General features: G+C 48.2%; 5 protein-coding genes across 5 annotated transcripts; 3 read left to right on the forward strand and 2 right to left on the reverse strand.

Annotated features, from left to right (window-relative positions):
• Positions 1-1,220: 1,220 nt before the first annotated feature.
• On the reverse strand, positions 1,221-5,595 carry FOMMEDRAFT_17859 (ATP citrate lyase). The gene is made up of 8 exons (XM_007263659.1): positions 5,562-5,595; positions 5,163-5,482; positions 4,237-4,891; positions 3,096-4,182; positions 2,248-3,042; positions 2,004-2,194; positions 1,696-1,946; positions 1,221-1,636 (listed from the first exon to the last, which is right to left on the reverse strand). Exons 1-8 carry the CDS (start codon positions 5,572-5,574, stop codon positions 1,469-1,471), a joined length of 3,480 nt encoding a protein of 1,159 aa, XP_007263721.1. The 5' UTR covers positions 5,575-5,595; the 3' UTR covers positions 1,221-1,468.
• A 1,970-nt stretch (positions 5,596-7,565) lies between these two features.
• Positions 7,566-11,499, reverse strand: FOMMEDRAFT_103694 (G-alpha-domain-containing protein). The gene is made up of 12 exons (XM_007263660.1): positions 11,014-11,499; positions 10,778-10,798; positions 9,890-10,703; positions 9,756-9,808; positions 9,565-9,686; positions 9,490-9,493; positions 9,392-9,418; positions 9,258-9,334; positions 8,978-9,158; positions 8,751-8,833; positions 8,538-8,677; positions 7,566-8,473 (listed from the first exon to the last, which is right to left on the reverse strand). Exons 1-11 carry the CDS (start codon positions 11,228-11,230, stop codon positions 8,594-8,596), a joined length of 1,683 nt encoding a protein of 560 aa, XP_007263722.1. The 5' UTR covers positions 11,231-11,499; the 3' UTR covers positions 7,566-8,473; positions 8,538-8,593.
• Positions 11,500-16,809: 5,310 nt separating this feature from the next.
• Positions 16,810-19,463, forward strand: FOMMEDRAFT_165962 (aspartate kinase). The gene is made up of 5 exons (XM_007263661.1): positions 16,810-17,297; positions 17,361-17,898; positions 17,959-18,885; positions 18,953-19,196; positions 19,253-19,463. Exons 1-5 carry the CDS (start codon positions 17,086-17,088, stop codon positions 19,270-19,272), a joined length of 1,941 nt encoding a protein of 646 aa, XP_007263723.1. The 5' UTR covers positions 16,810-17,085; the 3' UTR covers positions 19,273-19,463.
• Positions 19,464-20,502: 1,039 nt separating this feature from the next.
• FOMMEDRAFT_118735 (WD40 repeat-like protein) lies at positions 20,503-22,255 on the forward strand. The gene is made up of 8 exons (XM_007263662.1): positions 20,503-20,555; positions 20,613-20,686; positions 20,742-20,857; positions 20,916-21,075; positions 21,127-21,691; positions 21,742-21,903; positions 21,956-22,057; positions 22,115-22,255. The coding sequence occupies exons 1-8, from the start codon at positions 20,524-20,526 to the stop codon at positions 22,155-22,157; spliced, it is 1,254 nt and encodes a 417-aa protein (XP_007263724.1). The 5' UTR covers positions 20,503-20,523; the 3' UTR covers positions 22,158-22,255.
• Positions 22,256-22,506: 251 nt separating this feature from the next.
• FOMMEDRAFT_78648 (uncharacterized protein) lies at positions 22,507-25,078 on the forward strand (the record flags this gene model as incomplete). Its single annotated transcript, XM_007263663.1, has 4 exons — positions 22,507-22,824; positions 22,874-23,134; positions 23,187-24,040; positions 24,100-25,078. 4 exons carry the CDS (start codon positions 22,507-22,509, stop codon positions 25,076-25,078), a joined length of 2,412 nt encoding a protein of 803 aa, XP_007263725.1.
• Between the last annotated feature and the right edge of the window lie 56 nt (positions 25,079-25,134).

Raw genomic sequence — 25,134 nt, forward strand, 5'->3', positions numbered from 1 at the left:
CTCCTTGCCTCATCTGCCTCATCTTCGAAGGTTTTTCTCCTTGGGCTCTGTCTCTGTTGCTAACACAAAGAACTTATTATTGCGAATTGCATGAGTGTATGTCGGAGTTAGCAATACTCTGCAAATTATCCTGAAATAACTGCCTATGTCTGCAGTGATGTTTGCTTTCTTGTTTGGCACCACGGGGATTACTCTTGAGCAGGCCTGTAGTGGTCACCGGCATACAAGCAGAGTCCGCCACTGCCGCTGTAGGTGGTACACTTGAAACGCTCTCTGACTCATCGGATTATCCATACGCGTCTGGTATTAGATCTCTGCGGGATACGAGCATTTTAGGGTCAGGCGTTAATTGCTAGAATGGATCCTTACACTACTCATTTCTGTACGGGGTTCCTAGCATACAAAAACATAAAATTCAATATCCACGCGTGGTCTAGCAAAGAACGTCAGCTCACAGGACATGTTAATTGTCCCCTCCGAAAGGTTCTGCCTACTTATTGATACTAGCTGCGAGTATCAAAGGGAAGTGTTCCGTTCAATTGTCACTGTCTACATAACGCCGTCGACAAAATGCGGGCAGCATTCGAAAGATGCATATTGAAAAATCAAAATCACTGAAGAATTTGAAATCTGCGTCAACATTCGTTCAATTATTGATTAAAAAAACGAATCTTCAAATGTTCACGCCTAAAGCGCCATGTTTTCCAATTGCCTCTTATTCGCTTCAAAGGCTACAGCGATGGAAGGATTGTCATACCACAAAGCTTGTTTTTTGTTTTTACTCAGTGATTGTACTGTCACTGCTTCAGTTATGCAAGCCCCTGGCTAGTGCTAAACCCACAGCACCATACACTTATTTCCTCTACACATAAGCTTTTTGTTAGCCAAACTTGGAAGGGATTCGATCATGTAGGTTCACCGGTGTCTACAGGTAATCGAGATGGATACCCTAACATGATGTTCACTTGTTATCGAAATCATGGTCAACAAACTCAAACAACAATTACAATATCTGGGCAGCGGTACTCGGAAAACAATGACAGTATCGCGCTTGTGGACGTGCTTGAGCAAAACGTTGAAACACCATGTGCACTTTGACCGACGTAGCGCCTTGAATGCCCAGATTCGCCAATATTTGGCGCCAGATTTTGATGCGTTGCTATGTACACGCAGCTTTCACCATATTGATATTCTCTCGCACCTGCATTGGTCAAAGGATATGGATTTACATTATGTCCTTCTTACATAATCTATGAGTGAACTTTGATTTCTACCTACAGATAATGGAAAGAGTCTAAACGGCCAACGTGAAACACATAGTGGTGATCAAAAGTCAAGTAGAATTTTTGGCTAACCGAGAAATTTGCACAACTGAGGACCACGCAAGCAGAAACACGAATAATCTACTCACCGTCTTCGAGACGTGAAGACAGGTGAGCTATGAGAGGGTTTTTGTATGTCTGGCGCTTTAACCCAGCTTAACGGAAACGCGGGGTTGTGCAACATCAGCCATGTTGATAAAGATATCATCAGCTGGGTGACGGTATAACGGTGCGCGTAGGCGTTTCTGGTCGAGATGGTGGCCAATGAAGCCAATGCTGCGACCGAGAACGAAGAGTCCGTTGAGTGTACCGATCTAAATTGGGGCCGATCCATCAATAACTTGAATACAGTTGATCAGGCAGCTGATCGCACCTTAATGTACTCGTCTGCTTCTTCCGGAGTGAATGCACCACTGTCACGAAGGAGATCGACGAAGCACACAGCGATGCATCCGTCGACATTAAGAATAAGCGTATCTTTTTTCGACGTCGTGACCTTCTCAACTGCAAGTGCATAGTCGAGCAACGAGTGACTTGGGAAATTCTTAAACACGTATTCCTTGACAAGTTCGACACGCAGATCCGGGTTGTTGACGCTCTTAATCTTGTGGCCAATGCCACTAACTATAGCGGGGAATCAGAAACACTGTCCTCATTGAAAGAAAGCGAAAGCTGACGTACTGAGTTTGTTAGCTTTACGCGACTCATCGACGAACTCACGCGGGGTGAGGCCAGTGTCACGTGCATTAGAGAACATAGCAGCGGCCTCGTCGAGTGCGCCTCCAAATCGAGAACCAATCGTGAGTAAGCCAGAAGCCAATGAAGAGATAAGGTCCTTGCCCGCGCGGGTCGCAACAATGGTATTCATAGCACTGTTAAGACGGGACATCAGCACACATTATTGGAGCACGAAGTGAGCAAGTACCCAGAAACAGCTGGCCCGTGATCAGCAGTCAACATGAGCACCATCTCGATGAATTTTGTCGCCCACGGTGGTAAGCGGCGCTTGAACCAAAGTAAGCTTACAACGCCACCAAGACCGACCTCCTCTTTGAATACGTCGGAGATGCGCATTCCGGCGTACATCAGTTCCTGTCCACGTTCATCCGAGATAGTCGAGATGAATGCAGCAGGCTTGCGGATAAGACCGAGCTCCTGTGCCCACTTGTAGTCCATTGGAATAACAGGTGGTTCGCGTTCTGCCTTCGGTACGATATTGCCTGCGGAGACGAGTGCGTCGTACGTTTCACGCAGAACATCCGGAAGATCTTCAAACGTCTCTGGTACGATAATACCAGCAGCCTTCATCGCCGCATTCTTTGCATCTGCAGTCTCCATTTGTGAGTTTGCCATGGAGCCAGCATGTCCGAACTGCACTTCAGTTGTGAACATTTTCGCGCACGTTCCGATTGCCCATGCAACAATGGGCTTTCGGATCTTGCCAGACTTCACAGCTTCAATCACGCGATATTCTTCGATACCACCAACTTCTCCGAGCAAGACAAGCATCTTGCAATCGGGGTCAGCTTCGTACCGAAGGAGGTGGTCAATGAATGTTGATCCGGGATAACGATCACCACCAATGGCAATACCCTCATATGTGCCATTTGTAACAAGCGAGAGAATATTGTTCAGCTCGTTCGACATGCCTCCGGACTTTGAAACGTAACCAACGGAACCGGCACGATACAGCTTTGATGCAATGATGTTATCCATCATACTAGCCAAAGAAAGTCAGTGTTGGCCATCCACTCCAAACCACAGCTTACTTACCCTCCTGAGTTACCAATCTTGAAACACCCAGCCTTGATTCCACCGACTGTGGCAGGACCGATGATGAGAACGTCCTTGGCCTTCGCCAGATGCAAGATCTCACGAGCGTGTCTCTCCGGAACACCCTCAGCGATGATCGCGATCGTCTTGATCTGGTTCGCATAGCACATGATGTCAAGTGTACTACTGTAGACACTACGACTGGAGGCGAAGTTTACAACGACGTCAACATCAGCGTGCTTCTTCACCGCCTCGTCGACGCTAGTGTATACTGGCAGGAGAGTCTCCTTTGTTCCCCAGTAGAATTTCTGGATATGGTGACCACCAAAGGGATAGATCATCGCAGCAACAGACGGTGTGGCTCGCCCACACGAATAGTCAAAGTCGAGCATGCCCTGAATGGCTCGTGGCTGGAGACCATACACGAAACTGCGGGTCTCCGCATCGAAAGGCTTGTACCATGGGCGAGAAATTCCTTTCTTGCCATCAGCAAAGTGTACAATCTGGTCGTCCTGTTGCGTCCGTTCACCAGATGGGAGAATAGCACCGACAGACGCCTCGTCCGAGGGAGCACCCCCAACGACCTTACCGGGTGGAGGCGAAGCGGGCGCCGATGGGGGAATAGAACGAGCAGAGCTTACACCAGATTTCCGCGTTGACTTGACGCCGAGTGCGATGGGAACAATCTCAGTGATATGAGTATCAGGGCCGTACACTTTGATTGGTACGCCGAGTGACTCTCCGAGCAGCCGCATTGCCTTCAAACCCTCTTGGTAGTTAGGACCACCACGCCTGACAAAAATCCTGACATTGTGAGCGATGAGACCGGCCTTGTATTCCTTCAGAGCTCGAATTATACCCTTGAAGGTTGCTGCAACATTCGTGAAGTTCGCTATTCCACCGCCAATGATAAGAATCTTGCCATCTTGCTTTGGAGTGCCACGAGTGATGAGATCGAGGATGGTTTTGGCGTATTCGTACGTCTGACCCTCTGACGGTGCACCCGAGTACTCGCCATAGTTTGCAAGTTCGTGTGCGAATCCATGAGCGGCAATGGCGTCCGAGTATACAACAGAAGCACCACCACCTGAAAGCGAAGTACTGAATACTTTCCCTTAAACGGATACGAAGAAAAACATACCAGCAACCATGGTCCACACGCGTCCTTCGGGATTAAGAACCGTGAGTTTGAGAGAAGCACCAGTCGATGCATCAAGCTTTTGGATGTAAGCCTCTTCCTTCGTAAGCTGTCTTCCGAAGGGAGCGGGCCAGACCATTGGAGGGCCGCGGTCGGCACCGATGACCTTTGTCGAGCTCTGAGAGGACGGGGAGACGCTTACGTCACGTGCAATGGCCCACTTAGGACCGCAGATGCTCTCAGCGGTCTGATCGAGCTTGGCGGCCATGTCGAGGAAATGCACGGTTGGTTCTTTGCCGCCCTCGCCATCAAGGACAACAAGCGGATTGATCTCGAGGTATGCGAAATGGAGGTCCACATACACGGCATAGATACGCGTGATGAAGTCGATGAGAGTCTCACGTTTCTTAGCGTCGGAGACGTGAGTGAGTAGAGTAGACGCAACGGCCGCACGTGCGGGGAAAGACACGCCAACGGGAACATCTAGCTTGAGTGCCTTAGCATCAACATCACCAATATCTACACCACCTTCATGGGTGAAAAGTATTGTGTCGCCTTCACGAGCAGAGGTAATACAGATGTAGAATTCATTATTCGATGGATGTGGGAGGAAGGGTTCGACGATAAAGTTGGTGAGGACACCCGTCGTTTTTTCGACCTAAACGGCAAATTTAAAATTAAATTTAGCATCTCATTTAGATCACGTGAGGACACTGCATTCTTTGCGGGGAAGGACTCCGAACGCGAAACGCGTCCGTCTGTCTTCAGTAGCCCGATCGATAATGCTCGAAGTAATATAAATAATAGAAGATTGAAAAGATATGATGAAATTTGATAATTGTTGGGACTCCTTGCGAAATGGAGTGATTGTATGCAGAGCTCAAAGGCTTCGCGAATTAAGAGATAAAAACTCAGGAACGTGCGCTTACCTGAACAGGTTTGCCTGCACGCTCCGCTATCCATTGCTTCGCTTCGGGCCAGGTTTTGTTGAGAGCAAGTAGACCCGCCTTGCCACGGCGCTTGATGAGTTGATCAGGCTTCGCAACGAGCTTGGTGGAGAACACCCATTGCGGGATCTGGCTGTCCGCGGTGATCGTGTTTGTTGCCTCATCCCACGCGATTTGCGCAACATTTGGTTGAGGATACACGAATTGGGTCGCGAGATCCGACTCTGGCTTTCCGCCAGAGAGGGACGGTGAGCGGGATAGCCAGTAGGCAAGTACGAGTTTCGCGTCAAACTCCCTGATCGCTGTGAAGAGACGAACATATGCGCGTTATTAGTACAGAACTCAGAAGCAGTGGTGGCAGCGAGGATGCAGGAGACGTACGTTTTGCGGACATGGCGGGCAAGAGGACGGGGGTGTAGGGCGAAAGTAGGAAGATCGACTATAAATTTGGGAGGGACTGGCACAGTCCCCAATATTCCCACGATTACGCTACTCGCTTATATTTTCTATTTCTTTTCCCGCATCGGGTTCCCAACCAGCTTCTCTCCTGTCGTACGACCCGTTTTACATGCGACTTTTTGCCGTTCCTTGTGTTTCAAACCCAATTGTCTGCCTTGAACACATACGATTGGACTATCTGGTACCACATACCATACCAGGTTGAGTCTCGCCACCCGCAACAAGAGCACATCTCTACGGTAAGAACCGATTGTCCCGGTGAAATGCTTCCTATGGACGCGGAAACAAAAACCCCAGCGTGTATCAGCCAGCTCGTGTTCCCAACGTTTTTTATGATGTCCATTTGAGCTAATCATATGGTTTGAAAGCGGCAGACACGGATATCCAACGTTTTGTTTGCCGCATGCCTGTCCTGCGATTGGCAGTTAAGTGCGACAGATATGGAAATGCGATGTCCACAATGCTATATCTCCAGCTTTTTTTCTGGCCGGCCACTCTTATCTTTGCCTTTTGTGACATACAGGCAAGGTTAGCTCTGCAATTCAAATGATGTTGACGTCCTGCTCCGATCTCGAAGTGCAATCTCATGCAGAAGCGCTTTGGAAGTCACCTCAGACAACGACACGGAAACCCGAACAATTCCTTTTGGCCAGTCTTTCGCATCAAGCTGTTGGGATCTCCTAGGAAAATCCTCCCCTCCAAATGTGTATAGCATACGCCGCACCTCCGCTTCTTGCAGCTTGCGAGCGCCGCAATCTTTTGACACCGACAACCGCAGTGCACATAAATCCGACTTAGCTCTATCTGGCATACTAGCGGAATCTAAATATAACGCAGAGTTTCTGTCCTTGAAACTGATTGAAACCGTCTCAAGCCATACAAGCTCGAGCACTTAAGGACGGGCGGCCGCTCGGAATGACTACTCCCGCAGCCCGCAAACCGGTGACGTATCTTTCCTTCCGTATTTACTTCCTCGCCTCCGTTTCTGCTCTTCATTCCGCAGGATTGCTCGCACGAGTTATGGGTTTGAACTCCGGGTTCTTAATCTTGACTATTCTTGCCTTTTTGTGTCTATCCGTGGAACATGAATTGTTACGTAATGTCAAAATCCACTGGATTTATGATCTATGAAACGCTCGGATGTGCCTCATCAAACTGGCTATGTCGGTGCCAGTAATATTGGGGACGGCATGAGCCCTTCCTGTTCCACTGATGCGCTGATTCGCATCCTTTATGGCGGCCATCGAAATTTGTAATCTCCGTCCGGCATGCATACGCGGTGCTCAGTAGTCTGATGCAGTGAAGAATTATACAACATCATGAGGATGCTAGGATATCATATGCACTCGCAATTAAAGCTGGATGTACCGGTTCAAAAGCAAGGCCGCCAGTATTTCAATCGATTATTTCCCGACCGTCTGTCATCACACGAACAAAGCCTATCTCGATGTTTTGACCGAGTCTATCTGCCGCTCTGAAAGAAACTGACTATTCTTAGCACGGACAGTCCGGTATGTAATTTACCAAGCTCTATAAATAGCCAGCTGTATAAGTGTTGTTGCGTATGCAACCCTCGAATTTGCATTATTTCATCAAATTTGTCTCGGGAATCATTTAGAATTGTTTTCCTTGGTTCCAGTGTTCAAGGCATTGTGCAAGCATTGCACTTCTTCCTATTTATTGAACGTTTTTGGTAGGTAGTGACTTAGCTGAACTTAAACCTCAACTAATTACAGCAACTGTAGACTAGGCTCCTTTTACAAGCAACACAACTTGCTCTCTCGTGTCTTCAATTCCACTTTATTATCTAGCTATGCAGTATGCAGTATGCGGTATACAATTAATATTGTACACACAGTACGTATATACACGCTCGAATATGCAACATACAATATCGTACACGATGTGCGGGACACGGACGGTAGTTGATCACGCCACTTCGGAACAGTATGGTATGGCTAATTTCTGTCAGCTTCCTTGTGTGTGGAAGGAACGAACAAGTTGACGGAATGAAGATCATGCAGAGAAGATGGAGAGTCGGGTAAAAGGATAGGAAACTGCAGGTAAGGCATGAGTTTGTAATACGGGAACCTCAAGAACAGGTAGGATGGCAGCAGACAGCATACGCGTCCGCTGATAAGGAAAACAGGCCTTGGCGTGAGATAAGACGCAGGGAGAGATATTGGGCCCTGCAAAGTGTAGCTCGAGTAAGGTAAAGGCAGGGCTGGTGTTATCCTCGCAGATAGTGGAATGTATCTATCAAACGTAAGGAAGCAGAAAAGGACCACATAAAGTTCATAATGCCCAAAATCAAAGGTCAAGAATGAATCAAAAAAGGCTGGATCCGCGGAAATGAAACTCGTAAAATGAGCTAGGCGGAAAGAAACAATAAAAATGACTCTTGAGGGAGGAATGGGAAAAGATAGTGCATCACAAATGTAGGTACAGCTAGTAAAGTACAATGGATGACGTCGGAGTTGTTGATTTTAACAGAGGCGCACAATGTGAGTTGCGATGTAGATCTGAGGAGCTCGGTCTGATCAGACAGGAATGATGTCCGTACACACCGGCGAAAAACTCGTGGCGATGAGGTCGGACTTGCAGGGTGAGGCGTCCGATGAGTATGGACGACCCCGATAAGGCCGGAGGACGAAAAAAGTAAATCGCCTCGCAGTTGTGATGCCTTGATATGAGGAAGAACAGCGGAAGCAGAACCAACGGCGTCTTCGAGAGACATGAACGACAAGCGCTGACTGGAATGGAAACACGTGTAATATGATAGCCGTACGACAAGATATGTTCAGCGTGAAAACGTGGAATGCTCCAAGAAAGCGCTGAAAGGCAATGAGAATCGTTTGTCAGGAATAAAATGAAGCTTGGATGCACACAGACACTCACCATTATGAACTTACGGATTTCTTTAGCATGTTATTGCAATTGACTGTCGTTCGGAATTAAAGTAATTTCGACCGCTTCAAATGTTCCCGCATAACCATATCCCGCACACTTGCAAGGATGCCAGATGTAGTCGTTATGTCCTAAACCAAGCCACCAGGTGAGGTCGTGACATAATCATGTACCAACGAGCACAGAGTAGAGTTAAACACATACAGTCACAGAAGTGCAGAATCCATAGAACTTCCTTGGGTTGGGAGAATATTCTCTTTGAATAGCAGCAAACTTTGCTTTGAAGTCTGTGGCGAGAGTAAGTGTCAGTGATGAAATGCTCTTCTGCGCCCATGCTCATGCAATTGTTGCCTCCTCATCTTAGATAGCGGAAGGAAGGACGCGTGGGTAGTGGGAGCATGAATGAGTCGCAAAGCAGACAGGTAGCTCACATTTCTGCACTGTGTCTGAATCGTTACTCCGGTCCTGGAAGCTACGAACATATTTCGCGAGCCGCACGCCAGCCTTGAGCTTTCGATCGAGAATATCACACTTGTTTAGGAAGAGAACGAGCTCGACATTTGATAATAGTTTATTCGAACAAATCATCTTCCAAAGCAGTACGCTGTCCTCCTAGTTTCAGCATGGGTGGGTTGTTTGCAAGAGGTCGGCGTTCAAATTCAGTCAAACGTGATAGATAATAAGCGATGAAATTGAGAAAAAAGCACTGACCAATCTATTGACACTTCGATCCTCTGCAAGGACTTGATCAAAGCCTGAGATTGGTGCAAGGAAAATGATCGCATTTACTTAAGCACCAGTCAGTAAACTTCCATGACGTGTGTTAATTGCTTCACGGAACATACCATCCTCAAAGAACGGAATCCAGGTAGCTAAGATGAATGATAAAATCCCATGTATTCAGCTCGGTCCATGTGAGAAAGCATACAGTCAGATTGCTTACGTCTCTAAAGGGGAGGAGGCACCAATTTCGAATATCAGTAGGAGTTAGAGAATGAGATATGACATTATAGCTAACCTGTGATCTCGACCCGCCCACATCCACAATTCGCCATTCTGTCCCGCTTTCACGACCAGACTCCATCTCGAACCGATGTTCTGACACGCCGACAGTTTTCAGTCGTGCTTTAAGCACATCATCTATAGGACATGCCAGCAGGTTACTTCAAATCGAGGCGTTAATAACAAGAATAGATCAAGCGAACGTACCATCCGAGGGCATGTATTTCAGCGATGTTACTCGCTCTAGGTCATTTAGGAAGCTGTATCGTCGAAAGCAAATAATGGTTAAAAAATCATTCATGGACTTCAAGGTGCAGGAACACAAGTAACAAAGTGCGTACAAGCCGGGTTGTTCCTCTAGTCGGATCTTCTTCTTCCGAAGTACTTCTCGGACAGTTGGATCACGCCATAACTCCATAATGTCATGTCGGCACGAATGCAATACGGCTGTCGTTTCGTCGTGCAGATCTATGCTCTGTGAAAGATCATGAGAGAGAGAATGACCGTGGTGTGGATGGCCCTTTGAATACGATTGAGAGTAAGAGTGTGTATGCGAGTGTTGTGAGGGCGAGGGCGAACGATTTGATGGTCGGTCCTTCCCGCGCGCAACGAATCCTTTCCACGCGGTACCTGGGCGCACGAATATCTCCTGATTTCGTCCGGCCCTGTCGTGTAACCGCCCCACCGTACCACCGTGATGCCCCTTGAACTCGCTCCCACTTGCAAAGCCTTCCCCAGCATAGTTCCCGTTACTCCCGCTTCCGCTCGCATCGTTTGGGCCCAGCACAGATACAAAGCCACCTGTACTAGAACCGAAATGCGTCGCCTCTTCCTCGTCTGGCGGGACTAGCTTTGCAATCAGAAGCTGTTCTATATGTCGAAGCGGCAGTAATCGCATGCTGAGCTCGTGCAAATGTGACCCAGGATCAGTGAAAAACGTCGCATCATCACCATCACCATCTGAATCGCCTCCGCCGTCGTCGACGCCGCCCATCGCATTTCGCAAATGGAGAGATTCGGCATAAAGCGCGTCGGAATGTTCTGCAACTGCATCAAGGATTTTACGTACAGAACGTACGAGGTTAAGCTGGATGACAGATCGCCATAATATTCGCTCTTCGCGAAAAGCCGATGGCGTGTATAATCGTTGAAATTCTGGACGAAATAATTACAATAATTAATGGCACATCTTACAACTGAATTAATATGTGCGAGAGACTGGGACGCACGTCGTAGAGTGGTGGATTTCCCTACACGGCAAATGAACGTTAGTCAGTGATCGATTATCATTGCCTCAAATGAAACGGTGATCGGGCAGCCCAGACTGCTTCCTCATAGCTTCCACGAGCACACTATATGCGCTTTGAGCATCCTCGAAGCGCACAAGCTATGTTCGCAGAAAGCTATGGATAATCACGTGATGCAAAGGACATTTGACATAGGCACCGTTTAGAACAGGACGTACCAGATTCGCTTTGCCCAAGGAGGAGGAGCTTGACGATTTTATACTTCTTCTGCTGCAGGCGTTCCTGCTTGAGCTGTTCGTCAATCGCCTCGCTGATACGTCGCGCTTCAGCTTCGCGGGCAAGACGCGCTACCTGTTGATCCGGCGTCTCGTCTGGAGGCGGGGCCATGACGAGCGCAAGCGGGTCGTCACCCTTTGCTCCAGTACGCGAGGGCATTGTGTGGTGGAAGAAGCTAGTGAAACCGCCTCCGGCACGCGTGGAACCTGACGCGTGCCGGTTGGAGGCAGCGGTACTGCTTGAAGTCGCGTTGGTGGCGCTCTGACTTGTGCTGGAGCTGGAGCTGGCAGCGGCGGCGTTGTCACTGTCGCTAGCGCTGGGGTCGCGATCTGCGCTAGTGTGATGATTGGCGGCCAGGATTGCAGATTGCGTCCGCAGCGGAATAATAGTCTGCGGACGGGCGGGGAGGGAAGCTGGAGAGATATAGCAGCGCGAGTGATGTGCGCAGGGGAAGAAGAGGGATGTCGAGTGACAGGCGAGTCAAGAAATGAATAACCGGTTATCGGGAGGCAGATTCTCACCATCCATACTCGTCTCGCCCAACCCATCCGCCCTGAAAATCTCCAAATAGACTTTTCCTTTCCCCATCCCTCTCTCTTTTCCCTTTCCGCAGCACCCCGAGCACCATATGCTCCTCCAGATGTGACAGCTGGCAGTCGCACTGCTGCCGTCCCCCTGTGCTTTTCTCGTGGATAATAATCACCGCGATGTTTTCCTGCTGGCAGCAAAGTGCACGCGCAGAGGCGCACACTGCCAATGATAGTAATCAGTTGGGAATTGATTGCAAGGGGGCCCATGGATCTGAGTTAGAATTGAGAAGCAGCAGCGTGTACCTGGACGGGTGCCTGGTGACTGCTTGTCAGCAACCTCATGTTCGTTGAGCCCGCGTCCTTCGATGCATCGCCTTCTTCCTCCAAACGCGCCGCACAGGCACCGACAACCGGCCTATCGGAATCTATCCGCGCTCCGTTTCCAGCACTCACCCCCTCTATACGGGCACAGCCCGCAGTTCAGTCCATGACATACACCTCCTCCGCCATACACGCCCCTTCTTGTTATTCCGCGGTCCAACCGGATTTCTGTCACATATCATTTCTGCTTTCCTCAGTCCCCCATTTTATCCAACATGCACCATGTTAGGGTGATGGCGCAATATGTGTCAATGTGTGTTCTGTGTTCCAGTTACCACTGCAACTCCGGCGAACATGGACTAGGCTTTCGTACGCGGCTGCTTAGCCGCTCTTTTTGTTCAGCCTTCCGTTCCTAGCTTCCATTTCCCAACACGCGAGATCAAAATTAATGGAGGGTTGCACCGGAGTAACCTGATATGATGCTCACACTAGAACTGGAACGACTAACGATCTGGATGCAATACAGTCAAGCAATTCTTGACGAGCCAGGTACCGACACCAAAAGCATGCATTAATGCACTCATGGTACATAATTCTATCACTGTCTTCCCGTAATCATCAACAGTCCGATACGCCCGGTTGACGTGCACGCCGTAATGCCGTCTGGCTGGCGCGTCTAGCCATAAACACTCTCCGACCCTCTTTGGCATGTTGCACATCTTCTATTCTACCTTTTCCGAATCCAAAGGGCCGTACGGGTACCCGTGAACGTCTGGAATTCTAATTGCTGGCTCACATATAGCGGTAATTCTGCGTAAACATCAGGCGCTGAAAAGTTAGTCAATCCTTTATCATTCCGGGTTTCTAATAGTCCCGAGGACAGCGAAGGTTCGCTTAGCATTAATCTGTTATCGGTGCTGCAAGAGGACATTCAAATACGTCGGGCTCTCTTACTTCCTTATATGCTTGGAACGTGCAAGGCGCTGTATCTTAATTCCCGACTGTCCAGGGATATACAATTGAACATTCAAACGGCTATGGAGCGGAGCGCGCGCATCCGTGCGCTGTCCAAGGATCAATCTAATAGGCACTTCAGTTGCTCATCTTCGAAACCCTCGGGGCTTGCACACCAATCATGAGGTATTGTCTGCTTTTCTCAAAAGCGACATATCGCGCGAAAATACTCTCGAGCGTTACAAATAGAGGAAATTGTGATGTGTTTGCATCAGAGCGCGCACGCGGTGCATGCAGCATATGCATGTGGCATCTGTGACGCTGCTTCTTTCTTGCATTTGATCATTGCAGGCGGCTTCCCTCTTGATAGGGATGGAAATTATTTGCACTCGGAGTCGGACTTGAAGAATGGAATCCTTCGTGAATGCACGCCGCCTATGACTTGGATATTGATATCCCAGGTGGTCGGCGGTCGGCGGCTAATGCTGCCTAGCTTCACCCTTCGATGAAGCCTCTGGTAAGACACAACTTAAATATGCTTTCGTCTATTCATCCTTACTGAATAAGAAACCAGTAAACAAATCTCACTCCTATGTCTCAATGTAATCTTGAAAATTTACGGCATTGCTCACCGTCCGAAGTAGTCCTGTCTTGGATTGATGCCTGAAGGATTAAGCAGCATACAAGAGTCTATGCGTCCTCGTCCTCGTATTCTTCAACGCGAGCCACCTCTAGTTGCCTTAGTGGCTCAGGCACTTCGATCGTCATGCACGCGGATAAACCCATGCCTCAACTCGCAGATGCAATTATAAATAAAGATTAAGTGCAGACGGGCATGCTCGGTTGTTCATCGTCGATAGTGACCTGACCTGGGGACATGCCTACAACGATCCTCGAACTCAAATACCAGTCACACCCGATGATCAGGAGGGTGGCAAGCCCGCACGGATGATCAGGGGGAAATGATGAGGACATCGACACGCAAGAAGCACGGAGACGGATATGGGTACCAGAGTCCCGCAAGCTTGAACACACCCAGAACCGGGATTTGGTTGGCTGGCAAGACTCATCGTGTTCTATCGGACCACCAGAGTCCTTCCCTGTTATATCAGGTCTACTTTCGATCCGATCGATCCAGTCGACGGAGGCCGGCACAAATAAGTAAGAGGCTCTTCTCGGCTCCAAGAACTCTGACCATGGCTCACCCCATTTGAGCTACACATTGCACCTAATCGCCATCGCCGTTGTACCTGTGCCTTACACCTCTAAGTGTTCTCCCGCGAGGAGAAACGTATCTCTTAAAGTACAGGTCACCGCGGCTGCAATGTCGTCAACATTGTGCGCTTCTGGCTTCTGTAACTAACGCGGGTACTTATTAGGGAGAGAGACTCGGCCAAGGTTCAAGGAGTGAGAAGAGTGCCCCGTTTCTTAGGTCTGTCCTAGCAACTGTCTAAAATTATTAAGGCGTGAAGTATTCGTCTATGGAGAAAGGAATCCAGTGGCCAGGCGAATTGCATCAGGTCCTTTGATGCTAGGCACTGACTGTGATATAGTCTCACTCAACTCTTAACTGACTATATGCACTATTTCGACAGTAGCTTTTGACTTCGGGGAGATGCCAGCTTTACAGCACATCTTAGTTTTGGCGTGCAAACAGCATATACGCATGATTGTCCACCTACCGAGGGAACTTATTTAATCGTGTTTTTCTCGACTAATTAAGAGGAAGACGTTAGACATCCAAATGCGTAGGCATGTGCCTAGTGCTCCTCTGCTCGACCAGCATGTTCCTGTGCCTCTTACATCAAGGCCTCATCCCCTGAAAGCTCCCACACTTATAGCTGAAGTTAGTGCTGTATCCTCATGGGCTCACATTGACGTACGTTCGGTTGACTCATCCGGGATGTGATCATCTCTATTATCCACACTTTTCCACAGTACTGAGTACTTTGGATTTGGAAGGTGCCGAGGACGAAGTAGTGAGAAGAAGTGTAGTACTGCTTCTCCGTTCTAGAGCGTTCGTGAAAATGCTGCCGTGCATAACACGTCTTTAGGTTGCAAACGGAAGGTAATAAGGGTGTAAATGTAATGAGCCTACATTGTTCTAGATCTGCTAAAAAATCCAATGACTGTAAGCTCACTAGGCCTCACTCTGGACGGACCGCTGTCCTGCAGTTATCTCTCAATATAATGACCATTCTTTAGATAGACATCATTTGCAACTCAAACTGTGGCACTCGACTCTTTGCAATTTAGGCACACGGTCCCTAAAGTGTGCCTTGAGAAGTCTCTTGGCTGGCTTCAGGAAGGATACGTACACTTCATTCGGTATATCCATTTCCTGCTTTGGGTCGGATCAATGAGGCTATTGTCATGAATAAATGCATTAAATAATGAGTCATTCGGGGGACTTATGATCAATGTTGCTTCACTTACTCCTACGAATTTATGGCACCCGACCTAAGTATGCATTTTGGTGGGCATATTGATAAGTACGAGCGAAGGGATTGAATATAGGTAGGGAAAAGGGACAGACGGGTGACGGCTAGTACGACGAGAAACCCTCGGACTCTAGATGTTACAGCGGTTTGGTTCAATGCAGCAAAATCTTTCAGTGTTATTGATTACTTTGTCATCATCGTTAGATCTTTCCCTAACCAGTATCCTCGGTAGAGAACGGGGAACTATTCGTGGTTATGAGGCAACAACGGTGAAACTGGATCAGAAATCTGTCTAGTCCTCTGCGAAGGGATTTTATTTCAGGCGCATTTTTGAAGCTCGAGATCAGTGTATACTTGGATTGTATACCGTTCATATATTTAGTCGCGTTTCTGGATCAACTTCTGATTAAAGGAGGGCGGAGCATGTTGTGAATTTTCCGCCTGGTAACTATAAGATTGTTCCTGAAAGGACGTCTGAGCTGACTATCCGGCCTTCCATATGCTTTTCAGTACGAGGAATAATCACTAGATGAGATTAAACGACAGTAAGAAACAAGCGGTACAAGTAGAACGGCATCATAGAGGCACACAGCCCCTAGCAACTCAATACATGGATTCTGGAATGGTGATAAAAGCTACGAGTGACAATTAGGGAGCGAGGAGGACGTAGATTAGCGGGTGACTTCAGATATCTCTGGCACATTTGCTCGGCACGGAGGTCATTGAGCGAATAATGGAATGCCAGTTCACAAGCCTTCTTGTCCATATGGCCTTATAAATGATCCGAATGTCGTGGTTAAATTCTTCCAGGATCTACCTCTGTAGTTGAGTACATGAGAAATAGAAGAGTTCAAATGCACACCATTATATGGTTCTATCTTTGGTGAAGTATGAAAGCTAAGCTGTTTAAGATAGGTCTGTCGGACAGGTAGATCGAGGATTTTTGGATCAAGAAGAACAGATTGCCATTGGGCTATTCTCGCAGTACCGACTAATTACAGGCCATCGGGAGACAATACCAAGTGGGTATATGAAGTGACCGTCTGGAACCTATGGAAGAGCAGAACACAAGATTGACCTTCTGTCCTTTCCGTTTTACTCTGGTAGTCCAATGAGATCTGAGCAGCTATGAGAAGCAGACGAGCTGAAGGATGTCTAATGCTTCAGGAGGATGCCGGGTCTTGTGCCACAGAACGAAGACGGAGCGGAGCGGACAGCGTGTACAAGACGATGAACGAGAGATAATTAAACGTATACAATTTCGCACAAGTGTGCCAGTACTACAAAGCCGTTCATTGTCGCAAAATTGCATTATAAACATGCAGGATGAGGTGCACGGCAGAAACCTCTGAACTATCATAATGTAATGTGGAATCGTCCTTGTAGGCAGGAGCTCGGCTGAATCGGACTAACTTGCCGATGGACCAACGATATTCGGAAAATCGCGTCGAGTCATCTCAAGCGAAATCTTTGTCTTCAAGCCAGCAATGCACGGCTCTTATACTGCTACCTGCTACTCGTTCTTTACCTTTGTCTCATTAACCAAGGTTTTGCTCTACTCTGAGCTCACTTGACCTTCTTTCTGCCTATTCGGCTATAAACGGACCTGACTCGTCCCTTTCAGGACGCTAAATTGCCATAGAAGTTAGATTAGAAGAACCAAAGTCAAAAAAACTCTGGGCCAGCACCTTGCCATACCCGCACAGCCAGAGACATAGCTAGTTTCGACGTCTCTACGAAACGAAGGCATATAAAGAGAGCCCACGCTATGTCGTCCTCTCCATCTAACTCTCGAGATCCTTCACCACCAGACTCGTCTGACAGCCTGTCTGACCATTCGACGATGCCCTCGGCAGGCCCACTGACTCCGTCAAACTTGCATCAGAACAGCATCGATCCTGCTGCAACATGGATTGTGCAGAAGTATGGAGGGACAAGCGTCGGGAAATTCGCGGAAAAAATCGCTGCAGAAATCGTACCGTAAGTCGAACCACAAATCTTTCTTGTGAACCTGACTATATGCAATATTATTCGTATTCTCAGAACATATCTGGATCAACATAAGGTTGCTATTGTATGTTCTGCACGTTCGGGCTCCACGAAGGCTTTGGGTACGACGAATCTCTTATTGCGTGCCGCTTCGGAGGCACTGCAACGTAGTCAAAACTCGCCATTGAGTGCTTCTGGTATCTCGTCCCCTCAATTGCCCGTCACAGTGGCAGGAATCGCCCATAACAAAGGTTTCCTACCACGAAGCGACAGTATAAGCGGGATGAATGGCATGATAAACGGCAGTGTACCTCGTGCGCGCGCGGAGGTTCCAAGCCCAGGTTCTCCACGCTCGAGTTCCCCTTCACCCTTCTCAGCATTGAACATGACTAGCATTTCGAAAGTACAGAACGGAAGCAATTCTCCAGCAAGTTTTACATCGCAACCATTCCAAGCTACAGTGGATATACTTCGATCAGATCATCTTGCCGCTGCCCAAGCCTCAGTGCGAGATCCTGAGCTACTTAAAGAGTTGGAGGCGGAAATTGACCGAGATTGCGAGGGACTGAGGAGCTTTCTGTTTGCTGCACAGGTTAGGATAGTCTAATAGAAAGCTTGACTAGCATCTAATGAAAGATGACGATCCTTGTAGATTATTGACGAGATTTCACCTCGCTCACGGGACAATATCGTCGGGGTCGGAGAGCGTTTGGCCTGTAAGCTTGTTGCTGCAGTACTACGGGACCGGGGCATCGATTCTGAATATGTCTCTCTGGAGAATATTGTACCTGTAGAAGACACCGATGAAGGAGATGGTGAACGGGTTTCAGATTCAGAATTCACCACTCTAGGTCAATCTTTCTATGATCGAGTCGCTGAGGCAGTTGGTGCGCGTATACGACAATGCGGGAGCCGTGTACCCGTAATCACTGGCTTCTTTGGTCCAGTTCCTGGTTCGTTGCTACGCCAGGTTGGGCGGGGATACACAGACCTTCTCTCCGCGCTTGCGGCAGTCGGTTTGCAAGCATCAGAACTTCAGATCTGGAAAGAAGTCGACGGTATTTTTACAGCTGATCCTCGAAAGGTACACACAGCGCGATTGATCCCTATCATCTCACCGGACGAAGCAGCGGAGTTGACGTACTACGGCAGTGAAGTTGTCCACCCGTTCACAATGGAACAGGTCATCCGAAGGAAAATCCCCATCCGCATAAAAAATGTCGAGAATCCTCTCGGTAGTGGAACGGTCATACATCCCGATCCTAACGTAGACGCGTCTTCGTTGCAGCTGGAAAGCAATGCCTTCGAATTTGTTCCATCTGGGCAGATGTTTGAAAATCGCAAGAAGCTACCGACGGCAGTAACGATCAAAGAGCGTATTACAGTGCTGAACGTGCATTCCAACAGGAAAAGCGTCTCCCACGGCTTCTTCGCCCGCATATTCGGTACCCTTGACCGTTTCGGGGTTGTAGTCGACTTGATTAGCACCAGTGAGGTACATGTCAGTATGGCTATCGAGAATAACTTGGGCAAACGTATGATGGATCGACTGGTAAGGGAACTGGAAAAGAGTGGGTCTGTGAGTCGAATTTCCTTTCGTGTTACAGGGATTAGAGTGTACTAAGCCGAAGGTGAAACTTGTGTAGGTCTCTGTGACACCTGACATGGCTATTCTTTCGCTCGTCGGGAAACAGCAACGTAATTTAGTCGGTATTTCTGGTCGTATGTTCTCATCCCTCGCCGAGGGCAATATCAACATTGAGATGATCAGCCAAGGCGCGTCTGAGATAAATATATCTTGCGTTATCGACGGCAGAGACGCAGTAAAGGCGCTCAACCTCATTCATCAGAGCTGCCTTCAGATCAAGCCCGAGGGTGCCATGGGCAGGAGTGAGTTTATCCTGTATCATTGTGATATGAAATTTGACATTAAGCGGCTTTAACAGTGGGCCCTTGGTTATTCTGATTTATCTCTTGATAAAAGAAAATTCCGCTTCTTGAGCTTCCAACAAGTCCAAGAAATGTGATACGGAGATCTTGGATAGATTTGACGCATTTGTAGATTATCCCCAAGGCGATCCAACTCGCGCCTCAAAAGCTGTATTCATACCAATGTATTGTGTTTTTCTAGCTAGAGAACTGCATTGACGGCACAAGATACCACCATTTCAAATTGTTAATTGGCAAAGGCAATGAATACCCGACGACATCCAAGGCACAACAAATGAATGTGACTTCAACCAATAAATGCCTTCTTGGCTGTCTGCGCTTTCCACGGTTCCTTCCGCACTTTCCCTTCCATCCGTGCAAGGAGAAGCATTGTTCATAGGTTGGAAGGCTGAATACGATTGTTCATTGTGAGCGGTCCGAGAATTCAAACGGGACTGATACGGCTCCGCTGTCTTAGGGGTGATTGTTTGATTGCTTCTGTGATCAAGAGGTCAATGAACACCTCCTATACATGAACTTCCGTATGTAATTTCCTTCCGACTCTCGTTATTTCTTCTTTCAGTTGGCCCAATCACATCTTGTGCGTTCGGAACGGTCGTGCCCCGTTCTCCGCGCTTCTGCTCAGAGGACCTTACACAGACCTCCAGAATTGAAAAGATTCTATATCGTACTTCGGAACTTTTGGAAATAATGTTTACCAGCACGGCCCATTTCACAGCATAGTTTGTTTGCCTTGAGGGTCTTTCTTGTGGAATGACGGCTTGCCTTCTCGCTAATACATATGTCACTGTATTTGCGCTCTACTATTAATAGTAACGGAAATAGCTATTATTTATCTATTTCCGCAACTCTCCCGGCTCCCTGTCCAAGACAGTCCTTGGGTAAGCCATCCTTATGCTCAAAATATCAAAGTTGAACAAAATTAATATAGAATATTTATCTTGATACGCTCTTACTGTAATGCCTTTCAAGCAATAATCAGAGAGTGCACTATAACAATCCCCAAGCAAGCCGTGCGAGATTGCAAGTCATACCACAAGTGTGCTGAGGATGACTCCACAGAAAATTAAGTAAAAGCTATTCAAGAGGCATCACAATTACAGTAAGGCGCACAGTTTCGGACCCGCTATTTGTCTTAGTTCGTGAATATATGTTACGTAATTTCTCGATTAGGGCGTTTGACGCGCTCAGTAGAACGCGGCTGCACAGTCATTTCTCTCTCGGAACGTCCGCCATGTTACCCCACGCAGAGCGCACAAATCCAAATATGCTCTTTGCAAATTTCAATCAAGACTTCACGTATGTTATTGTATTGCTTGTTATGGCATTCTCTTTCTCATACGTCTCTTCAACCAGGTGTATATCGGTCGGGACTAAGAAAGGGTACAGCATCACCAACTGCGATCCATTTGGGCGGGTGTACACCATGAGTAAGTCAATGCTCGCATGCGCGCCAGTTACCTGGTCTGACGTGTCGCGCGTTAGACGATGGTGCTCGTGGCATCGTTGAGATGCTCTTCTGCACGTCACTCATCGCGTTGGTTGGTGCGGCGGACCAGCCTCAATCAAGCCCTCGCAAGTTACAGATTGTGAACACTAAGGTGTCAGGATCCCTTCAGTTTCCCAGTTGCGTTTAGACTAAACAATGCGTGGCTCTAGCGACAATCCATGATCTGCGAATTACTCTTCCCGTCGTCAATCCTTGCTGTCAAATTGAACAGGAAGACTCTCGTGGTTGTATTAGAGAATGAGATCTACATTTATGACATCTCGAATATGCGATTGATGCATGTCATTGAGACCACCCCAAATCCCGAAGGTGAGTCAAGCGCTCCAGCCAAATTATCCCGGCACTCACCCAGATGATTAGCCGTTTGTGCTCTATCCCCGTCCGCCGATTCATCGTACTTGGCGTATCCATCACCCGTCCCTTCTCCTGCGACCCCTCTCTCACAGCAAACCACTCCAGCATCACAGCCTCCGCCAACGACGCAACAATCTGGCGATATCATACTGTTTTCGACTCGAAAATTAATCGTGGAGAACGTAATACAGGCACACAAAGCGCCAATATCTTTCCTTTCTATCAATTCCAGTGGGACTATGCTTGCGTCCGCATCCGAGAAGGGTACTGTTATTCGAGTATGGAGTATACCGGGTTCGGAGAAATTATATCAGTTCCGACGAGGAACGCGAGAAGCTCGAATTTATTCGATGAATTTCAACACCATGTCAACACTACTCGCCGTCAGTTCTGCACACGATACTGTACACATTTTTAGTTTGGGGCCCCAAAAGCCGTCGAATTCATCAGGAAATGGGAAGGGTGGTCCGTCGCTGAGCCCTTCCCCTTCATTTGACAGTCGCGATGGCAATCAGGGTATGGAAGGGGGTTACGAGGCGTTCATTGACGGGAAGAAAGGCGGTGGTGTATCGTAGGTATTCGCACCGCATTTTCTGGATCATGCATTGACTCTCGATGCAGTGAATTTTTGCGGCGGCGGTCAATGAAATTGACAAAGAACATCACGTCGTCTGTTGGCGGGTATCTCCCAAATACCCTGACGGAGATGTGGGAACCGTCGAGGGATTTCGCCTTTCTGAAACTTCCAGTAAGCGGTTCGCGATGTGTTGTGGCGCTGAGCGGGTAAGTATTTGCGTATTGTGGACTGGTCTGTCAAACTAACAAGTTGGTTCAGAACCATGCCTCATGTCATGGTAATCTCTTCTGAGGGGTATTTCTACTCCTACAACATTGACCTTGAAAATGGTGGGGAGTGCTCTCTGATGAAACAATACAGGTGCGTGCACTGCCCGGCGCCTTTGATATGTGTTCCTCACTTTTGTGTCCTTTTCAGTCTATTGGATAGTTCGGACGAGTCGACCGGTTTGGTGGAGTGATGCCTTTGCTCCTCGTTTTCCCTTGTACTGATAATTGTCTCTGTACTATACATTTCGCATTTTTATGGCAGTCGTGATAGTATCGTATTTACATTAACAGCAGTATAGTGTCAAACGAAGTCATTTTCGCGAGATCGCCTCGTCGGCACCGAGTGAATAAAAATAAATACCCGCGCTTAATTGCTGTGCTCTGCCTTTTCTCTTTCATTGATCGCCACAGGCTACCATTACGCTGGCTGTGTTGGCTCGAGTCAGGCTTAGCGCCTGTGCGACGAGCCTTTGGGGATTTATTCGCCCTGGCTTTGTCCCTCCAGCATTCAGGTATCTCTCGTCCCAAGCTTCACGAACCATGGCGCCTCCAGCATCGGAAGAGGACCACAAGCTCGTCTCTGAGCTCATGACACTCTCCAAGAACAACAAGAAACTAGTTCACTCGTCAACATATGCGGCGCCAGCCGACCCTAGCATCACTGTTCGAAGCTGGAAAATGAATGAATGGAAGTACTACGATGTACCGTCACCGTTCCCAACTCTTGCCCGTGGACTGTTCACGACCTGGCATTCGGACAAGGCTGAGAGCAAGGAAGGCGATGGACACGGGAATTACAGGATTGTAGCGAGAGGGTATGACAAGTTCTTCAATATCGGAGAGGTCCCTTGGACGTCGGTGAGTCGCGCCGTCTCGACTGCACCATTGGATACTGATATCATTACAGTGGGATGCACTTGGAAGACATACTACCCCGCCATATGTCATGACCTTGAAGTCTAATGGATGTATCATCTTCATATCGGCTCTTAGCAACACAAAATTACTCGTCACATCCAAACATTCTCTCGGTCCTGTACAGGGCGTACCAGAAAGTCACGCTGAGGTTGGCGAGAAATGGCTGCTCATGCAACTCGAGGCCAAAGGCAAGAAGGTCGAAGACCTCGCTCAGGTTCTCTGGGATAACAATTGGACGGCCGTAGCAGAGGTATGTATACTATTCATAAACATGAGCAGACTGTGTACTGATCTTCGACCAGCTATGCGATGACTCGTTTGAGGAACACGTCTTGCCTTACCCTCCAGAGAAGACTGGTCTCCATCTGCACGGCATCAACGAATCCCGCGGAGCGTTTAAAACCTTGACGTCTGATAAAGTTGCAGCATTTGCACGAGAATGGGGTCTGATTGAGACACCCTATCATACAGCAAACTCCATCTCTGAAGTGCGTAAATTCTCTGAAGAGATTGCAAAATCGGGAAATTGGAACGATGAACCAATCGAAGGGTTTGTTGTGCGCTGCCATGTTTCCGACTCGTCATCTGCGAAAGAAAAGGACGTCCCGCCCTATCCGCCTGGTTCGTCATTCTTCTTCAAAGTGAAATATGATGAGCCGTATATGATGTACAGGGATTGGCGTGAGATCACCAAGAAACTGCTGTCCACGAAAGGTCGCTTGCAGGACGTTGCGATACCCAAGAAGAGTTTACGACGTCCCGAATCAGTCCTTTATCTAAACTGGGTACGCGACGAGATCAAGAAGGACCGTAGTCAGTTTGATGGGTTCAACAAGGGGAAAGGGATTATCGCAACGCGCGAACGATTTTTGCAATGGTTGAAGACGGAGCATGGACAAGTGGCCCAAACTGAACAACTTGCTTCCGCACTCTCATCTGTCGATCTCAACGAAAAAGCGAAGATGTTTGAAAAGACTGTCATCGCCCCGGTTGCTATCCCTGGTTGCGGCAAAACAACTATTGGTGTCGCCCTCTCACACTTATTCGACTTCGGGCACGTCCAGAGTGACGATATCCAAGCGAAAAAGTCTGCGCCACAGTTCATCAAACGCGTCAAGGAAGAGCTAGCCATACATAACGTAGTCATTGCCGATAAGTGGGTTATTTTCTAGACGTTTTCCTATTCTTTCTTATAAAAGGTGTCCCTTTGTCTAGGAATAATCATCTCAGAGATCACCGCCGACAACTTCGGGACGCTATTTGCGGGATGAAGGTCCCGGTTCGTCTAATTGCACTTTATTGGCCACTCGAGAAACCACCTGCTATGATCCACCGCATCTGCTCGGACCGCGTTTTGGAGCGTGGAGACAACCACCAAACACTTCGACCAGATAAACACGTCAGGCATCACGAACAAGCTGTTTGGATGTTTATACAAAACGCCGAAGAACTTGACGACGGCGAAGTTGATGAAGTTGTCGAAATGGACGTTGAAGAGGACTTAGAACAGAGCCTGGATCGGGCAGTCGATGCTTGTGTGCGTATCCTTGGACTGCCTAAACCGACACGGGAACAGATTGGCGTTGCACTGGCGAAGGCACGAGCATACAAGGTTACACAAATTGTGGATCGGCAGACTAAGAGGGCAGCGAAAGTACGCTACTTCGGCTTCCTTCCTGAAGTTGATCTTGCGGGAGTCATCGAGACACACTTCGCGGAAAATGATGTGCACCCTGAGATGCGTGAGTTATGGGAAAAGATGGTGCAGGACAAGCGTGTTACGAGAATGCCGCATGCCACCATTGTGCACATGAAGGGCCTGCCTGACAAACAGAAACTGTGGGACCGCTGTGATAGTCTATTCTCCCAACCGTCTCCGCCGATGTTCGCGTTCAGACTGAGCCACCTCATTAGCGACGGACGCGTCATGGCTGCTACGGTTGAGGACCTCAAGCCTGCATCAAATCCTGGAGATGATACAAGCCTGGAGGCTATTGACTTCGTTGAGTCCCTCGATGAGAACCTGAAGAACAGGCTCCATGTCACTGTAGGGACTCGCCAGCAGACTATCGTACCCGTTGAGGCAGGCTCTATGGTCGAAAACTGGAAACGCGGAAAGGCCGGAGACAATGTGCATATGCTACCGCTGAAAGATGTTATTGTTCAGGGAAGAGTGAAAGGGTTGTCAGGTTAGATGCTAATATGGGGAATACCCCGCCTTTGTGAAGAAAAGTAGTTATATTGGTTTAT

The sequence above is a fragment of the Fomitiporia mediterranea genome (genome assembly GCF_000271605.1).
Source record: "Fomitiporia mediterranea MF3/22 unplaced genomic scaffold FOMMEscaffold_3, whole genome shotgun sequence".
NCBI lineage: Eukaryota > Fungi > Basidiomycota > Agaricomycetes > Hymenochaetales > Hymenochaetaceae > Fomitiporia > Fomitiporia mediterranea.

Bases quoted from the DNA above. Each gene is read 5' to 3' on its own strand.
- FOMMEDRAFT_17859 (XM_007263659.1), bottom strand. The intron at 4,183-4,236 runs GTATGTTTTTCT...CTTCGCTTTCAG, and splicing joins CGTGTGGACCATGGTTGCTG to GTGGTGGTGCTTCTGTTGTA. The intron at 3,043-3,095 runs GTAAGTAAGCTG...TTCTTTGGCTAG, and splicing joins AAGATTGGTAACTCAGGAGG to TATGATGGATAACATCATTG.
- FOMMEDRAFT_103694 (XM_007263660.1), bottom strand. From the start codon at position 11,230: ATGCCCTCGCGTACTGGAGCAAAGGGTGACGACCCGCTTGCGCTCGTC. The intron at 10,799-11,013 runs GTACGTCCTGTT...TTTGCCGTGTAG, and splicing joins CCTTGGGCAAAGCGAATCTG to GGAAATCCACCACTCTACGA. The intron at 8,834-8,977 runs GTGAGCTACCTG...CTCTCGCCACAG, and splicing joins TTCAGACACAGTGCAGAAAT to ACTTCAAAGCAAAGTTTGCT.
- FOMMEDRAFT_118735 (XM_007263662.1), top strand. From the start codon at position 20,524: ATGCTCTTTGCAAATTTCAATCAAGACTTCAC. The intron at 21,076-21,126 runs GTGAGTCAAGCG...CCAGATGATTAG, and splicing joins GACCACCCCAAATCCCGAAG to CCGTTTGTGCTCTATCCCCG. The intron at 21,904-21,955 runs GTAAGTATTTGC...AAGTTGGTTCAG, and splicing joins TGTGTTGTGGCGCTGAGCGG to AACCATGCCTCATGTCATGG.
- FOMMEDRAFT_165962 (XM_007263661.1), top strand. From the start codon at position 17,086: ATGTCGTCCTCTCCATCTAACTCTCGAGATCCTTCACCACCAGACTCG. The intron at 17,298-17,360 runs GTAAGTCGAACC...TCGTATTCTCAG, and splicing joins ATCGCTGCAGAAATCGTACC to AACATATCTGGATCAACATA. The intron at 17,899-17,958 runs GTTAGGATAGTC...CGATCCTTGTAG, and splicing joins GCTTTCTGTTTGCTGCACAG to ATTATTGACGAGATTTCACC.